Below are 18,525 nucleotides of genomic sequence, written 5' to 3'. Positions count from 1 at the left end.
CTTTAAAAATGCTTACAGAAAACAGAACCTTCCTTGAAGCAGCCAACAGAAAAAGGGCGTGAGTCTTTGAAGATACTCTCCAAATCCAATGGAGTATTATTATTCAAATTCTGTTCACCTGAATATTATTATTAAGAGCATATTTCTACCCACATACATAATTGCATTACCAATTTTCTAGAAATTAAATTGTTTTAACCCACTTTGCATTAAAAGTAAATATTTTTAAAAAGTAATTCTGAAAGCTCTTCCAGATCAACAGGCACATTAAATATCAGGGCCCTGGAGGTGCGTCCACAAATAGTTTTTAAGGCCCTGCTACAGGTTAGTTGTGCAATACTGCTGATGAAATTTCTGACTGAGGTTGCTATATAAATCAACTTTTTTTTTTATTTGTGAGGAAGATCGCTCCTGAGCTGACACCCATGCCAATCTTCCTCTATTTTATGTGGGATGCTGCGACAGCTGGCTTGACGAGCAGTGCTAGGTCCATGCCTAGGATCCGAACTTGTGAACGGAAAGCGCAAAGCGGAACTTCAAAGCGGAAAGAGTGAACTTAACCACTACGCCATGGGGTCGGTCCCTAAATCAACCTTTGAAAACACATGCACCATTCCTAAAAAAATATTTAAAAGGTGACCTTTAAGATGAGATACAAATTTTCAACGTTTTTGGAGGTTTGCTTTTCTTAGGTTCAGAGCACACAGTTCTTTTTCCTGCTGTTACAGTTACAGAATTCAACAGATTATATCAAGATAAAAGTGCTTTTCAAAATTATATGGGATACTTTGAATTTAAAAATGTAGATGGGGGGCTGGCCCAGTGGCACAGAGGTTAAGTGCACACGTTCTGCTTCGGTGGCCCGGGGTTCGCCAGTTCAGATCCCGGGTGCAGACATGGCAGTGCTTGGCATGCCATGCTGTGGTGGGTGTCCCAAATATAAAGTAGAGGAAGATGGGCACGGATGTTAGCTCAGGGCCAGTCTTCCTCAGCAAAAAGAGGAGGATTGGCAGTAGTTAGCTCAGGGCTAATCTTCCTGAAAAAAAAAATATATAGATGGTACAATTTCACATTTGTTTTAGATCATTGAGTACTATTTTCAACTTACTACATTGTATTGCTTAACGACAGAAATTTAAAAATAATGGGATGCAGTAATATGAATCAAAGATCTTCATCTTAGGCTAAAAGTAGTCTTCCAAGTAGAAATGGCAAAATTGTAAAAAAACTATCAGGTAAATATCTTATATTAAAAATGTGTCCTTAAGACATCAACTGTTGGATGAAAACTAGGAAATTGAATCATTCATTAGGCTATTGGTTCTACATAATGCCAAAGATTTGGGTACTTGAAAAAATCCAGAGTTTGGACTGAATTTTCTGGTATCCGCTCTAGCGACTGGGGTTATGTGGACAAATTGTATACAAATTCAGAAGAGAAACTTAGGTAACTTCAGGATGTTTTGCCCTGTGCAAGCAGGAAGAGAATCACAGAACTAGGGATCCCTTAGCTTGAGGAGTGAGAGAAACGCTTAATACCAACCCTAGTGCGAGGTCATTGTCCCAACTTTCATAAAATATTTAAAATGAAGAACTTAATATTCTGAGACCTTAAAATGCATCTTGGCAGCTTTCCCCTTTCTTGACTACATTCCTACACCCATGCCTAACCTATTAGTGGGCTTCTTCTAAAATAGGGATCCTGATATTAATGTGTGCTTGCTGGCAGCTGCCTCCTCCTTCCACAGCCATACCTGGCCTAAGCAGCACACCAGAACAAGCGTAAATTACAAGTCCCTCGAGGACGTGATCTTTGAGCTTGACTCAGTGCAGAATTATATGCACCTGGTGTTTCATAAATATTATATGATGGTGAGGATGGTGAACACAGGGGTCAGAAGTCAACCCCTCCTAATTTCACTGGGGATTTCTCACAGGCAGCTGAGGGCTTTTAACAGGCCAGTTGCAACAGTTAAACTTTCCTCTAAATGAGTCAGAAGAGGAAGGAAGAATTTACCTTCAAACTCAGGAGGATTCTCCAAAGCAGCCTGGGAGAGAGGGAATGCATTCAAAAGCAGGGAGGCAGGAGGGGTAGAAACCAGGGAAGCAGCAGGCAGGGGAACTGAGCGCTCGGAAATGCAGCCTCTCTCGCTGGTCTACTCGCATGGGGATTCTGGACTCTGCTTGCCCGGCCACAACCGCCTGAATCGAAATGATAAAGCCAGACCAGGACGACACATCGCAGTTTCTCTGTATTCCCACCTTCCTTCTCTTGGATATTGGCACTCTGACTCTCCTGCTGGGCCTCAGTTTCAGCTGAGACCAATTTGAAAAATACAGTGAGAGCCTTGCTTAAGAGCAGTGGCTGTCATCCTCGGCTGCTCATTAGAATGCCCTGGAGAGCTTCACACACACTCATCTCTGGGCCCCACCTCGAAAGATGCTTATTTAACTCATTTGCAGTGGGAGTCAGGTATCAGCGTTCCTACACAGCTCTCCCCGGGATTCTAACTTGCAGCCAGGGCTGAGGAACACTGCAATAAAGTTAGCAATATTGACAGATCTCTATATTGCTCTATATACCAAATAACTCATGACAATTTCTGGAAGTTTTTCCTTTTTTTTCTTTGTTTACTATCTTCCTGTGTGAGTTTTCAAAGAGGAACACAAGAATACTCCTTGCTCCAAGGCAGGGCAAGACATGACAAGAGCTGGCTAACGTCAGCTGGGCATGCCTGATTTTGTTTGAGACACATGTAAGAGTGATCATTTTGATTTACAAAGGCAGCCAGAGACATTCTGAACTAAGGGGACATCTTTTCCTTCCCTAACACCCTGACCTTTTTTATGAACATATCAAACAAAACAAAATTGCTCCACGCTTATTTCACCAGAGAAACGGAACTAAAGAATTCTAGAATTTTAGCAAGTCACTCCACCATTAAAAAAAAAAATACTACCCTATAAGAAATTGCTTAATTTCACATTTCTGAACCTGTTTCTATACAGTTAAATACACTTCCAGGATAGCACTTTTCATTTTTTTTAATATAATACAAAGGTCAGATGTGAAATTAAGAGAAAAACAGATTTAAAACTTTCCTCCTCCTCACTTTTTTAAGGGAAAAATATATCTCTTGGGTGCTTTTTTGATTTATTCCAAGATTTTTCATAATCTCATTAACAACAAATCTCCGGCTCCCTGGAATTCATTCACCAAATAAGCAATGACCTCTGAAAATCTACTCCATTAGAGCTCCATATAAGCACCCCCAGCACACATATAAGTGCATATAAATCTAGTATCTCAAAAAGCTAATATACAAACCACTCAGAACACTGTTCATGAAAATCTGTTTTAATTAAGCAGTAAAGGGCAGCACAAGTTCAAAAACACGCAGCGCTGTGAAAGAGCGCGTCAGGAAACGGCAGCTGTTGGACGCGGTACCAGCGATCACGCAGACAGCATGGCAAGGTCCTTAGCAGTCCTGCCATCCGGGGAGGGTCCTGCCGTCTCAGTGCCCACTTCAGGAGTACATGGTCAGCTGCAGCCACTCCTGGATAGACACCTCAATCAGGCCACTTGCATTTCTATCCAGAGATTTGAAGGCACGGAACATGGCATCCAGGCGGACCAGGCAGCTGATGAAGTTGTTAAAATCCATGCTTCCATTCTCATCGGCGTAGCGGCGGACGATCATTCGGTAGAGCTGCTCGTTTAGCTGGAAACCTGCCGCCTGCAGAGCCCCCTGCAGCTGGGAACTCCTCAGAGACCCGGAACGGTCCGTGTCATGTTGCCTGAAAACACACTGCCACTTCTTGATGTTGTTCCAGAAGTACTTAAATTCTTCAAAGCCCAGCTTCCCATTCGTGTCACTGTCCATAACGGATACAATGCTCCGGCAGGTGTCAAGACTGAAGCCGTCCGACTTCAGATCCTTGTGCTTAGCGAGGACTTTGTTGAGAATGTTCATCAGGTCAGTGGCACCCACCTCCATGTCGGGTCCAGCCAGTCGTGCAAACTGTTGCCGAAACTGCCGCACCTCCTCACTTTCGTGGGCCTCCACGGTGGTGAAATGCTGCTGAGTGGGTGGCGGCGGCTCGGGGGTATACTGGGCTGCTGCAGCCTCACTGATAAAATTCATAATTCCCCCAACTATCGCTCCAATATTTCCTCCTCCTCCTCTTTTCTGACCGCCTCCTCCAAGAAGGCCTCCAAGAGCTTCTCCAAGGCCTCCATTTGCTCCTTCCAATAAAGCCTTTGCAAGAAACATGTTTTGGTTTAATAAGCAAGTGATCAGGCTGCTACAGTCTTGGAGATGGTAGCAAGGAGCTGCAATGGAGTCTAAGTAGCTTATATGTGGAAGAACTGGCTTTTCTGTACCTGTTTATACAGCACCACGCCCCGCGGTGTCATCCCTCACCTCCTTCTGAACTTGCCTGAATGCCATCAGGTCCTAGCACCTGCCGTTTTTCAGAGGGCTTCAAAATGTTCGTTCATAGGTTAGAGTATGTATGACAAATTAGAAGAAAGGTAATATATTAAACTCAACATTTCCAAATCTCAGTGATGTCTTAGTTCTCTTTCTCAGCACCTGAAAGATGACGTGCATTTTCCTAATAGGAGAAGGTAAATGGCTCAAGTATATCAGGAATTTCTTTTCTAAGGAATATTTATTAATAGGTTAGAATTGAAGAATTCTTGGGCATGGGACGGATTTTTACCTAATCCCTTTCCTTTAGCAAACATTCCCCAAATCCAATGTTCTTAAGAAAAACCTGGAAGGGGAATCTTTAAATTGCGGGGTCCCCAGGTCCCATCCTCAGAGATTCTGAGTCTGTCGTCTGCTATGGGGCTCATAATCGGCATTTTTGGAATCTTTTTTGAAGTGTAACATTCATATGGAAAACTACACAAATCACAAGTGTGTAACCCCCAAAATTTCACTAACTCTACACACCCTTGCCATAAAACCCAGAGCAAGAAATAAAACATCACCAGTACCCCAGAAGCTTCCTCCCGCCTCTTTCCAGCTACTCTCCTCTCCCAAGGGTAACCACTATTCTGACATCTAACACCACAGATCCATTTTTTGTACCTTAAATAAACTAAATCATACAGTATACACTTTTTTGTGTGGTTTTAAAAATTTTTTAGTTAAAAGTTTTTTAAATTGTAAAATACATGTAACATAAGAATTACCATCTGCACTTTTTTTGAGGGGGGATGGGGCGAGGAAGATTGGCCCTGAGCTAACACCTGTGCCAGCCTGGCTCTATTTTGTAAGTAGGATGCTGCCACAGTGTGAACTGATGAGCAGTGCGTAGGTCTGCACCTGATAACTGAGCCCCACATCCATGAACCCCGGGCTGCCGAAGCTTAGGGCGTGAACTTAACCACTACCCCACCGGGCCGGCCCCCATCTTTACCATTTTTAAGTGTGCAGTTCAGCAGCATTAAGTGCATTCCCAGTGTTGTGCAACCATCACCACCATCCATCTCCAGGAATTTTTCATCTTGCAAAACTGAAACTCGGTGCCCATCAAACAATAACTCTCATTCCCTCCTCCCAGGATGCCCCGGTGACCACCATTCTACTTTACATATGTATGAATTTGACTGCCCTAGGAACCTCCGAGAAGTGGAATCATACAGTGTTTGTCCTTTCGTGACTGGCTTATTTCACTTAGCATAATCTCTTCAAGGTTCATCCGTGTTGTAGCCTGTGCCAGAACTTATTTCCTTTTTAAGCTAAATAACGTTCCACTGTATGTATATAACAGTTTGTTTATCCATTCTCCCATTGGTGGATGCTTGCATTGCTCCCATCTTTTGGCTTCTGTGAACAATGCTGCTAACTAAGAACATGGGTATACAAGTATTTCTTGGAGTCTCTGCTTTCAGTTGTTTTGGATATAGACCCAGAAGTAGAATTCCTGGATCATACAGTAATTCTGTTCTTAAGTTTTTGAAGAACCACCAGACTGTTTTCCATGGTGACTATACCATTTTACATTCCCAGCAACAATGCACAAGGGTTCCAATTTCTCCACAGCCTAGCTGACACTTGTTATCTTCTGGGTTTTTTTTTAATAGCAGCCATCCCAATGGGTGTGAAATGATATCTTATTGTGGTTTTGATGTGTATTTCCCTAATGATTAGTGATGTTGAACATCTTTTCACATACCTGTTGGTCATTTGTATATCTTCTTTAGAGAAATATCTATTCAAGTCCTTTGTCCATTATTTTCTTTTAAAGATTGGCACCTGAGCTAACATCTGTTGCCAATCTTTTTTTGTTGTTGGTTTTTCTTCTCCCCAAAGTCCTCAGTACACAGTTGTATATTCTAGTTGTGAGTGCCTCTGGCTATGCTATGTGGGACGCCACCTTCACATGGCCTGATGAGTAGCGCCATGTCCACGCCCAGGATCCCAACTGGGGAAACCCTGGGCTGCGGAAGCGGAGCGTGTGAATTTAGCCACTCGGCCACAGGCTGGCCCCTCTAAGTATCTTATTCTTTTTAATACTACTGTAAATAGAATTTTCTTAATTTACTTTTCAGATTGTTTATTGTTAGTGTATAGAAATACAACTAAGTTTTGTGTGTTGATTTGTATCCTGCAACTTTACTGAATTAGTTTACTATTTCTAACAGGTAGGTAGGTGTGGGTGTGTGTGTGGGTGTGTGTGGGTGTGTGTGTGTGTGCACAAGATCTGCGGTTTTTTTTAACATAAAAGTCATCTGTAAGCAGAGATAATTTTACCTCTTCCTTTCCAAGCTGCATCCCTTTTCTTTCTTTCCTTGCCTAACTGCTCTGGCTAGAACTTCCAGTACTATGTTGAACAGAAGTGGTGAAAGCAGGCATCCTTTTCATGTTCCTGATCTTAGAGGAAAGGCTTTCAGTCTTATAATATTGAGTATGACGTTTGCTGTCAGCTTTTCATGTGACTTTTATCATTTTGAGGTACTTTCCTTTTATTCCTAGTTGGCTGAGTTTTTGTCTGAAAAGGTGTTGAATTTTGTCAAATGCTTTTTCTGTACCAGTTGAGATGATCATATGATTTTTCTCCTTAATTCTGTTAACGTAATTTATTACATTGATTTTCATACATTGAACCATCCTTGCATTCCAGGAATAAATCCCACTTAGTCATGATGTAAAATCTTCTTAAGGTGCTGTTGAATTCTGTTTGCTAGTATTTTGTTCAGGATTTTTGTGTCAATATTCATACGGGACATTGGTGTGTAGTTTTCATGTAGTAGCTTTTTCTGACTTTGGTTTCAGGATAATGCTGGCCTCAGAGAATGAGTTAGGAAGTGTTTCCTCCTCTTCAATTTTTGGGAAGAGTTTGAGAAGGGTTGGTATTAATTCTTCTTTAAATGTTTGGTGGATTTCACTAGTGAGCCATCTGATCCTAGGCTTTTCTTTGCTGGGAGTTTGTTGGTTTTTTTAAATTACTGATTCAATCTCCTTACTACTTATAGGTCTGTTCAGATTTTTTGTTTCCTCATGAGTCAGTCTTGGTAGGTTGTGCATTTCTAGGAAGTTGTCCATTTCGTCCAAGTTATCCAGTTTGTGGGCACATAGTTTCTCACAGTATCCTCTTATATTTGTTCCGTAAAATTGGTAGTACTGTCCTCTCACTTCTGATAAGTGTATGGTTTTTTAAATTTTTTTGCTCAAAATTACATTTGTGAGATTTGATTTTGTATTTTTAATAAGTATCTTCAGAAGTCAGTCTACGACAGGCAGTCCCAGACAATATGTTGAGAAAACGTACCTTTGATACTAGGTAGAGCCAGGTACAAGTCCTTCAGAGGTCTCTGGAAGTTCTATTGATGAACTCAGGGAAAGGTGGCCAAGACATAATAATTAAGTCATTACATCACTTAGTATTTTGGGCCTCAATTTCAAGTCTACAAAATTATGACAATAGTATTTTCCCTGCCTACTTTATAATGATCCAATCTCATTTATTACCTATCACAACAGGGGCTGAGTGTTTAGGATACAAAGATGAACACATCAGGATTGCTGTGCTCAAGCATCAAGCAGACCCAGAGAAAACTAGTTCTAATTATAATCTGAACTCAATGTTCACATTTCTACTATTAATACTAAAGGATTACATTTTTATGTAATATTCTTTGGTATTTAGGTTTCATAGAATTCCTCTGAAAGACACAAAAGTATTTGAAATAAGGAAAGAAAAACCAGAGCTGTTAAGCTACTTCTTAAAGATCATACAGTCAATACATTATATTGTATTATCAAACCATTATGGGTGCCCGAAAGGGGAGCAACGAATTCTGCTAAGGCAAAGAAGGGAGAACATTTACCTGCAGAACGGATAACATGCAGGCCCGACTATAGGCTGAGGCAGAGGTCTCCAAACAGACAAGGGATATGAAGGGACAGTATAGTGAAGAGACAGAGGAACTAAGGAATGGGTGGTATTCAAGAGACGGTGAATAGTCCAATGTGATGCGAGTCCACTGCTGGGAATGACGGGAGATAAAGGCAGGTCAACAGGATCGAATCGGACTGGAGAGAGCTTCGAACTGCCCTGTGACGGAGTCTGTCTCACGGGTCGCTGTGGGAAGTGCTAAGGCTCAAATACAAAGTCAGAAGGAGATTAGATGTGAACTCACTTTGTAAACTGCACAATTCTAGAACTGAATAAAGATTATTCTAGCTATTATTAGGGAGAGAAGAGCAGCTAGGGGACACTGCTCTGTTCAGGACACGGGAGCAATGTCTCCTTCTGCTACACCCAGTGGTTTGTGTAAAACCCTCCAATGACTGGTTTTATGGCACAGTGACTCCAACAACCGTTCTCATGGGCACAATGAAATGGCCTCTGTGAACTCCAAAGGCCAATGTCTTCCTTAACCTCACAAAAGAAGCACCACAAAAGGACTGTCTTCCTTTTAGGGGATCACAGGGGGCCATCCGGCCTCAGACAGATTTAAATCCATTCATGTAAGCTTCTCTCAGAGCAAATTACATGGGCTTTGTCTTTATGATATTGCAAATTAGCTTGATAGCATCCACTGCCATATAAAATGTGCCTCCTTATGCACATCTGAAGTGTTTTTGCTGAGGTTGAAATCCAGTTCCTCTCATTTATTTTCTGTGAAGACGGAAGGCATTCGGCTAACAGTTTCTCATAAGCCATCACAGAATAGAAGATGATCATTAGATTAACAAGCCTTTTCCTCTCTGGACTATCTAATCCCCTAAGGCTATTTATTAGAACATTCATAGCAACTTTGGTTGTTGTCTGGGGGAACCCTACTGTGCAGATCTGGAGAAAAAGAGTAGGGAAAGAGGCTACATCTGATGGAAAGTTTAACTCCAATTTGAGGGGAAAGAGTTATTAAACTTAAAAAGTAAACAGTGACACATAAATGCTATTAGCAACATTATTCATAAAAGCCCCAAAGTGGAAACAACCTTAAATGTCCATCAACTGGTGAACGGATAAAGAAAATGCGATACATCCATATAAAGGAGTACTATTTGGCAATAAAAAGGAATGAAATGCTGATACACGTGACAACATGGTGAACCTCACAAATATTATGCTAAGTGAAAGAACATGAGAGACCTTACACTGTATGATGCCATTTATACAAAATGTCCAGAAAAGGCAAATCTGTAGGGACAGAAAGGCTTTAGTCTCTATTCTAGACCAGGTCTAGAGTGATACAGAAGGACTTAACTCTGTAGTGGTCGCCTAGAGTTGGGGAGAGGTAGAGATGACAAGAATTAACAGTTCATGACACAAGGAGTCATATTGGTATGATGGAAATTTTCTAAAACTGATTCATGGTCACGGTTGCATGACTTGGTAAATCTACTAAAAAGAAATCATTGGATTGTATGCTTGAAATGGGTGAATTACATGATATGTAAAGTATGCCTCAAGAAAGTTATTTTTAAAAAAAGTCAACAGAGTCACTTCGCAGTAACAAGAATACTGAACGAGGAGCTCTCGTCCCAGCCCTGCAAGGAGCCAGCTGTGCAGCCTGAGCAGGTAACTTCCTCTCCTGGGCCGGCAGCCCTCTGCAAAATGAGGAAGATGGGCAATCCGACACCAAAGGTCCTTTTGGCTCTCAAATTCTGTGAGTCTAGATTTTCATGTGCCCTGAAACAGTGACAGCAGCATCATGCTTACTGTGCATTTAATCTCCTTCTGGTGCCCAAGTCTTTTTATACTATATATTAGTTTAATTCAATCTTTCTTTATCATGTTTACTTTCCCTGATCCCCACTTTGACATATTATCTGGTTTTCAAAAGTATTCCCTGGATTGCAACCTATCAGGCATGTTGCTTCTCCGAACAGAATTCCAAGGTAGGGGACCTGAACCCGGTCTAGCACGACACAAGGAGTCATAGCTCCCACTTTGAGCGAAGCCTTTCTGTCGAGTGGGGCTTTCACTAACTGCAACATGATCTGGACCAGACCTTCCTAATTTATTGATGAGACTGTCATGCTGGATGAAATCAAAAGCCTCTCTATACAGATAACATCTATTTCTTTTTCTTTATTATCGTGGGCTGTCGCTCTGTCACTGGAGGAAATTAAATTGTTCTGACACAATCTGTTCTTTACAAAGCCCTGTCCTTTACTTCCTTATGCTCTTGGTGGAGGCCAATAATTGCTCATTTGCTCTAGTAAAAAAGTTAAGGTTTAACTGTTACAGTCTCCTATCTGTTTCCTCTAAGCATCTCCTTGGTATACTAGCATCGAGAAGCCAAAATTCAAGCATATAACTCTCATGCATAAATGGATATTTCTAGTACAACAACACTCAGTGAGAGAAAATACTATGATGGACTAAATGGGGGAGGTATGTCAACCTGAGAATTGAAGAGAGAAACAGTCAGACATACAGAACCACCAAACTTTCAAGACAACTTGTATGACTTAATAGAAAAATTAATCTAGCCCACTCAGAAAGTAATAGCCTTTTTCTGCAAATTCTATCATATAAGTTATAGAGTAGATTCCATATAACAAATCCTAATTAAGTGAGATTGGAATCAAGATGAGTTCTTTTCACATGAGCTATGAAATACTATAATACATATCAAACCTAAACTGGAAATTTAAAGGATAGACGCCTTCACTGTTGTAACTATTCATCTCCGCCACTGTAGTGAGAAAGCAGGCCATAGACAATACATAAACGAATGGGCATGGCTGTGTCCCAATAAAACTTTATTGCAAAACAGGCGCCAGACTGGGTTTGGTCCATCAGCTGTAGTTTGCCAACCGTTGCTATATTTCCTAAACTGATGAAAACAAAGAATGCTGGTAAGGTTCAAGGACTGGATTGAAGGATTGCAGTCGGTGCTTACGGTGACCATTGTTAATTTGTAGGATACTCTGCATCTGATTTAAAGGGGACCACGCTGCATCTCTATACTTCACTAATCTACCTCTTGTTGACATCCTCCACAGTTCTAATTAGTGGTTTTATCTTCCATCTTCACAGATGAGACTAATCTCTAATTTCTCACCTATAGTCTGGCATACGCTCACTCTCTCTTTTTACCAATACCATTGTGCACGTACCGTAGACTAATAACATTTAGATAGATGGTTACTATTTTCATTCTGTAAAAAAAAATCATGAAAACTGTCATGATTTTGCCCACTTCTGCCTTGTAACTGGTACTTAGTTCTTCTGGCGTTACTATGTACTTTGTTTAACTATTAGACAGGAAAAGTGTGTGTATACTTGAGCAGTTTGACAATCCAGCATTTTTGGCTATTGTAAACGTCTGCAGATCTTTTATTACTGTTTCACAAGATGTGGAATGAATGCGCTTCTTTATCGTGAGTCCTTCCTGTCTGCCTTGTTCTTGATATTAGTTCAAGTGTTATATCATGAGTGCCAATAATAACAAGCATCCTTGCTTGCCCTTTCCTGTTAGAGAAGGTAGGATGCTGTGGTATGCAGAGCTTCTGCTCATGCTGAGAGTTAGGACAGGGCACTTATATGGCTTAAGTAATTGGAAATAAACAGAAATCTTTCTGAGTGCAAGAGATGAACATTTCTACTAAGTTGTATAAGTTGTTTTGAAAGTTTGGGGCCATATGTGCTACGAAGTCAAAAATATTTACTATCTGGTTCTTTAGAGAAAAAGTGTGCTGACCCCTGAAACATAGCTTTGCTGCCAGTGAGGACGCATACTGCTAAGTGATGCATCTCGGATGGAACAGTAAGCTGAATGTATCATGAGATGTAGTGCAGAGGAGACATGACACACTACTAGGAAGAGGCGAGAGGCAGGCAACATGGTATATTGTCAAGCTAGCAATAAAGATGACACGCACACTGACACAGTGGAGGACCCAGTCTCACAGGTACATAAGCTACTGCTGGCAGCGTAGCTCAGAGCTCTGCACAATAACACAGCGCTGAAGGAGGACGAAATGAATAACGATGCTGTTATGGACACTGCGAGACATTGTTATAACTGTAAAAATGACTATTATAATTATTTCTGATTTAGCCAAAGTTGTTTCCTAATCCCATTAAGTGTGTTTAAATCCTTTCAAGTGTGCTGACAAAAAATCTGGTATTTCAAACTGAATTATAAATATAAAAAATGTTCAGAAGCCACTGCTTTAAACTATTATCTCAGTCCTCAACGCTAACTCCTCTGGACATTTGACCAATCCCAAATTCACCTCTGATCCAGAGAGCTCAGTATACATTCATGAAAATAAAAAAGCTAAATTAAACCTAAAGATGAAAAGGGGCATTTTTCTTTTTTTTTGTTTTCTAAAGAGATATGACCTCTCCAAAGGAAATTATCCCGAACTAGTGAACTATGCCTTGCTTTGGAGCACAAATGCCACCTTTCTGTTGAACCTTACCTGCCATCAAATATCTGAGAATCTAAAAGAACATGTCAGAATATCAGAGGGAGCTGAAATAACATATATACTTTTTTTTAGGACAAATTGAGACGAAAACCATTATGAAGTTTTTGTAGACTAGCCAGGTACGTATGTGGGAAGAAAGAGTAAAGGAATACGGAGAGAGGTTCAGGGCTTTCTCCACTCCCCAAACACCAACCACAATTGCACTAGACTTGGGAAGAGAGTAAGAGAGGACAGAGCAGATAAATGAGAAAGGAACACAGGAGGGGCTTATAGGAGCAGTCTGCGCTGCAAAACTGTATAGCCGCTCAAAGTGCAACAGGAACACCCCGCCCTTTCTCATTCCAGCCCTTCCTCCCCCCTCCCCGCCCCCAAAGCGCCACCCTCATTAAGCACTGAGTTTAGCAAGATAAGCTACTCTGACAGAAACAAACCCAAGTGACTGAACTTCCTTGTCTTTCCCATCAAACAATCCCCAGCTAAATCCCTTAAAGAGACTGATAAAACAAGCCTAGCATGGAAGTGGCTATGGGTACAGAGCGTGCCAGCCATTGCATCATTCAACTTCTCCAAACAAAGCAAATCTTCACAGGCACCGACATGCAGATATGTTAAAAACCACAAAGGAAAGAGAGACACACAGAGGAGACAGAGAGAAGAAAAAAGAAAGGAGGAAAGAAAGGAAGGTCAAACACACTGGTCATTAATTCTCCAGACTACTTTCTCTACCTCCCGGTATGCTGGAAATCAAAAAAAAAAAGTGCCTTAAAACACAGCTCATGGTCTATATCTAAAGACAAGTCACACTATACAAAAAAACGAAGAAAACTCACAGTGATAGTGATAGGTGAGCTGACTGAAGCAGTCCATGCAGAAAGAGGATTGATCGAATTGGCTATAAAGGCTCACAGGTCCCCTAACTGCCTGGAGCCACCCATATTCTCTGGCTCAGAGTGAGTCAGTTGGGCTCACTAGGAGTTATTTGAATCCTTGGTTTATACTCCCTTCTCCACACCCAGAGCTTCCCATAGTGAACAGTGCTATAGCAACAACGAGGCTGTTGGCAGTTATCGGCACCCATCAAAAGCCAGAACTGATGCCATAACAATCCTGTAACTGCTAATTATGACAGTTTGACACCTGAAAGACAGGGCAAACTCTACAGAGACGATTTTCAATTTTGATTGGAAATCCTGGTGAGCAAGAAGTCTAAGATCTGCTCTAAACTTCCTCCTCGGTCTGTTTCATGTCACTTCCTATTTCTCCATCGCCTGTCTCTATTTGTATGTCCCTGCCGTATTCCGCCCTGTCTGCCAAGTTCATTTTTATAGAAACTTTATTTAAAATGACTTGCGTGGTTTCTAGAGCCATACTGGAAGACGCTACATAGATCTCACAGAAAGACTCGTAATAGCACAAGTGACAAGATCCTCTATTTTCCCAACTTGCATAGTTACATCCAATAATTTACTTCTCCCCTCCCCTAAATCTTTATTACACTTTATAGTAGTGTTGCTGCAGTGACACAGTATCATTTCATGCACAAGGAAAGATAACTGGCAGGCTGCAAGCCAGCCTAGAAGAGAGGCCTGGGCAGTCCCTCCAGAAGAAGGCTATCTGACTGCATCATGTTAAAGAACAGTCGGGCTAAGAGACCACAGAATAGGTCATTAGGAACATTAGCGTGCTCTGGGTAAAAAAGAAAGAAAGCCCCGTCCTGGTTTCTGACATCAAGCTATAATTACTTTGCAAAATCTATTTTCCCAGTAGTTAAGAGACAACCAGGACTTCTGGTGCCTGCTAGGATGGAATAAGCCAGTTGAGCCTATCTCTGCCTCTGATGACAACTAGAAACTTTGATCAAAATACCAAAAGCAGCTACCTCTGGACAAAATACCATAGCAGGAGGATTAGTGAGGAAAGCCAAAACTTGAAGAAACCCAGCAGGGCAGAGAAATCACGGAGACCTGAAGGCAGGAGGACATCAGTATTAAATTGCTGAAAGGGAAGAACCATCAACTCAGAATTCCATATACAACAAAAATATTCCTCAGGACTGAATGCAAAATAGTCACTCTCAGACAGGGGAAAATAAAGAGATCACAATCCTAAGTCTCTATCCAAGTGAAATGAGAACCTACATTCACACAAAAACCTATCCACGAGTGCTTAGAACAGTTATATGCATAACTGCCCCAAAGTGGACACAAACCAAATGTTCTTCGACTGGGGAATGAATGCAGGCACGAAGTACGGTACATCCATACAAGGGAATGTCAGTCAGCAATAAAAGGGAACAGATTATTGATACGCACAACAACATGGCTGAATCTCAGATGCAATATACTAAGTGAAAGAAACCTCTCAAAAGGATAGACACTGTATGATTCCATTTATATGGCATCTGGAAAAGGCAAAGCTATATGGATGGAGTGATTGCCAGGGGTTCGGGGGAGGAAGGGCTTGACTACAAAAGGAGAGCTACAGGGAATTTTTTTTTTGCAACTGTTGTGTATCTTGCATGTGGTAGTAGTTATAATCCTCCATGCATTTATTAGAATTCATAAAACTGTAACCAAAAGAGTGAATCTTCTTGTCAATTTTATATATTAAAAAACAAATAAAAAATAGACAACTTAAACTCTTGATACATTTTTCCTAAGGAAACTTTTGACAATTATTTAACTGGATATACTTACATATTCATAAGCAGAAAACTGTATCCCCAATATAATGGCAGATGGCCGAGCTTTAATTGAAAACTTTGTTATAAAACGTTATTTGAAAATAGAAGCTATTTGGTCTTCACACATTTTGGGGAAAGTCCAGAAACCTTCAGAATAGAATAGTAACACCCATGTCATCAATGTATGAATTTTGACATAATTTCTTAAATTCTTGCCAGTTATATAAACCTTTCCAATTCCATATTATAAACACGGTTACAGAACCACAGTATTTATTTCTGACCAGGTGTTTAAAATAAATAGACACTATCATAACTGTTGCATCACACATACACACCCAATTGTTATTATTTTATTATTATTACCACTACTATTAGAACTATTACGGGGAAAGAACAAAATCATGCAATTAAGCCACAGGTTCGCTCTTGCTTCTTCTAATAGTGACCTAACAAGTTTTTCCAGTGCCTGCCATATTGATTTCTGCTCTGTGGGGACCGGCAGAGCAAAAACGTTTGCATGGTAAAGATTAAATTTTAACATACCCTGTCAAAGAGTGCAAACAGTTGTCTCAAGACATCTGACACAGGCAACTTCAAATATTCTGCAAATTCTTCTATTCCGATTCTTCCTCCTTTTGAGGAACTTGCAATGGTTGCATATTCATCCAGATGCTTACGAATGCCATCCCAATCTAATCTAAACAAACAAAGAATTATAAATACATGTCATTAGCTTGTATAATCCACATGGACATTTTATGAACATTGTTTTATTCATTTGTCTGAGGGAAAAATATTTGAAGTGTTAAATTTGAGGAGGAGAATAAAATGGGTATTTTAAAGTGCATATTGAACATGTAAACAGGCTTCTAATTTTTTAAAGGATACTAGCATAATTGTAATTATCCCAAATATCTGAGGGAAAGAAAAGTAACTGAGAAGAACGACACTGTGGCAGAATAACAAATGACTCATGAGAAGAAAATAAGAAATCACATTTTAATCTAAATATCACTTAGTAAGTCAATAGTACTTACTAAGCTGTTGAAAAAAATACAATTCTTGCTTTCATGGAGTTTTTAGGCTCATAATAAACTCATATTTCACAAAATGTTGTAATAGGGAGATTCATTAGATTACACACACTTCCTCTAATATTAATTAGAAAACACTGGAAAATATACTGTGGCTCACAGCACATCCTGTCTTTGTCTTACAGCATTAAACAGCTGGCTTGCCATATACTCTTTCTCTATGCAATTTCAGTGACTATGTAAACTTTTCAAATCTATAGGAGCATTTCTGAACATAGCAAAACATTTTTGTTACCTAGAAGATATAACTAATATTTGCTCTATCGGTTATCAAAATACTATTTTCAATATTGAACTTGAATAGGGTAACTGGTTCTGCAGCTCCCTCCCAGAGAGGAGGCCAAGGTCTATTAGTCAATGGGTTCTGCAAATCCCTAACAGGGTGAAACAGAATGAACTGCAATAAGAGGGGCCCATGGGGCTACACTTTTCATACCAGAGAGTTCAAAGGGAACATTCTAAACGGTTTAAACCAGATCATAAAAGCACAAAGGAGTGTTTTTACCTTTTTAAAAAAATTACATACCCAGAAGATAAAGGTAGATCTAGGGTTTAAGTGTTTAAAATTCAGTGACAGTCACAACTGCTACTCTACAAGTCAATTCATATTTCACGTGAGCAGTTGTGACCACCACATATCAGTATGACCCAGCGATGTCACCCTTCCTGTACGCAGGGAGCAGGGCTGACCACGCCGAGACACTCCCGAGTGGGGAGGCAGCTGTGTGCTGACCCACACTGACTATCGCTTGGTCTCCTCCTGTGACCAATACACATATTTCTGAGTCAACTGTTCTTGAAAAGACAAAACCAGATGAACTAAATGGGAGATAAATTCACACCCCTAGCTTCTTTAACAAACACCACCTAGGTTCTAGAGCTGAGCATTAATGAAAGCAGAGAAAATAAACATACAGGATTTCAGGGGTCTTTTGGACACCTTTATGAAAGTGTAGTGACTTTAAAATATGCTTACTTCAACTTCCGGCTAATTTTGGTAAATTCCACCAGCCCAGCTTCCATGGGCAACGTGAGCTGTCCTGCTGAAATCATCAGTCGGCAGTCCTCGTAGGTGTGGTCTGTTACTGGAATCCCCAGAGCTCTAAGAGGATGAAAAAGCAAATAATTCAACGTTTTTGAAAAAGGGAATGATTTTTTCATGAGGCCCGAACTGGTCAACAAACAGTCAATGAAAAAGTATTTACTCCCTTTTAAACCAGTAGCTTTGGCTTCTTATTGCCAAAGAGACATATTTCTCTACTTCACAGACCTACTGTGGCCACGTTAATCTCCTTGTGTCTGCATGCTTCTGTGAGCTGATCATTTTCGAGTTGTGTTTTAACTATAACAATAATAACAGTTGGCTTCAGTCGATGGAAAATAATGAGAAGACTCAGGTTGAAGCCCTGGTGGAGTCTTTACCAGCTGTGGACCTTCTGGCATTTAAAGTAAGCTCCTCTTTTCTCATGTGGACACTGGAGTAATTCCTTACTCCAGAGGATTATTCTAAGGACAAACTCATTATAAAATGCCAGCGGAAGTACCGTCACAAAAGATGAATGGCGTCTGTACATACTGTAAGGGAACAATCTATTCAACTCACTAGCCAGCTGCATTTTTACATCTTTTAAAACTGAGGATCACCTTCTCGCTACATAGCAATCTTCTAAAAATACCGAAGAGAATCCATAAGAAGCTCATATTTCTTCCAAACCTAAACATCCTCCATCCTCAAAGGAGACCATAAGCCCCTCCACCTCCTTCCTGCTCAGAGATCTAATAATAGTGACCCAGATTTGGAAAACACGTATATGAATAAGAACTTGAAAAAACA

The 18,525-nt window shown here is 40.5% G+C and overlaps 2 protein-coding genes across 2 annotated transcripts in view; both read right to left on the bottom strand.

Annotated features, from left to right (window-relative positions):
- Positions 1–18,525, bottom strand: part of LPCAT2 (lysophosphatidylcholine acyltransferase 2) — a 63,175-nt gene that overhangs the window by 11,118 nt on the left and 33,532 nt on the right. The window contains exons 10-11 of the mRNA XM_046683091.1: positions 17,668–17,793; positions 16,141–16,294 (exon numbers count right to left, since the gene is read on the bottom strand). Coding sequence (XP_046539047.1) covers positions 16,141–16,294; positions 17,668–17,793 — 280 coding nt within the window. The remainder of the gene's footprint in view (positions 1–16,140; positions 16,295–17,667; positions 17,794–18,525) is intronic.
- On the bottom strand, positions 3,343–4,371 carry CAPNS2 (calpain small subunit 2). Its single transcript, XM_046683092.1, has one exon. The coding sequence runs from the start codon at positions 4,272–4,274 to the stop codon at positions 3,528–3,530; it is 747 nt and encodes a 248-aa protein (XP_046539048.1). The 5' UTR covers positions 4,275–4,371; the 3' UTR covers positions 3,343–3,527.

Source organism: Equus quagga, chromosome 13, assembly GCF_021613505.1.
Source record: "Equus quagga isolate Etosha38 chromosome 13, UCLA_HA_Equagga_1.0, whole genome shotgun sequence".
Taxonomy (NCBI): domain Eukaryota; kingdom Metazoa; phylum Chordata; class Mammalia; order Perissodactyla; family Equidae; genus Equus; species Equus quagga.
The sequence above is the reverse complement of the archived record's forward strand: the minus strand, read 5'-3'. Positions and strand labels throughout refer to the sequence as shown.

What these genes read in the sequence shown, in the direction of transcription:
- CAPNS2 (XM_046683092.1), bottom strand. Translation starts at nt 4,274, where the DNA reads ATGTTTCTTGCAAAGGCTTTATTGGAAGGAGCAAATGGAGGCCTTGGA.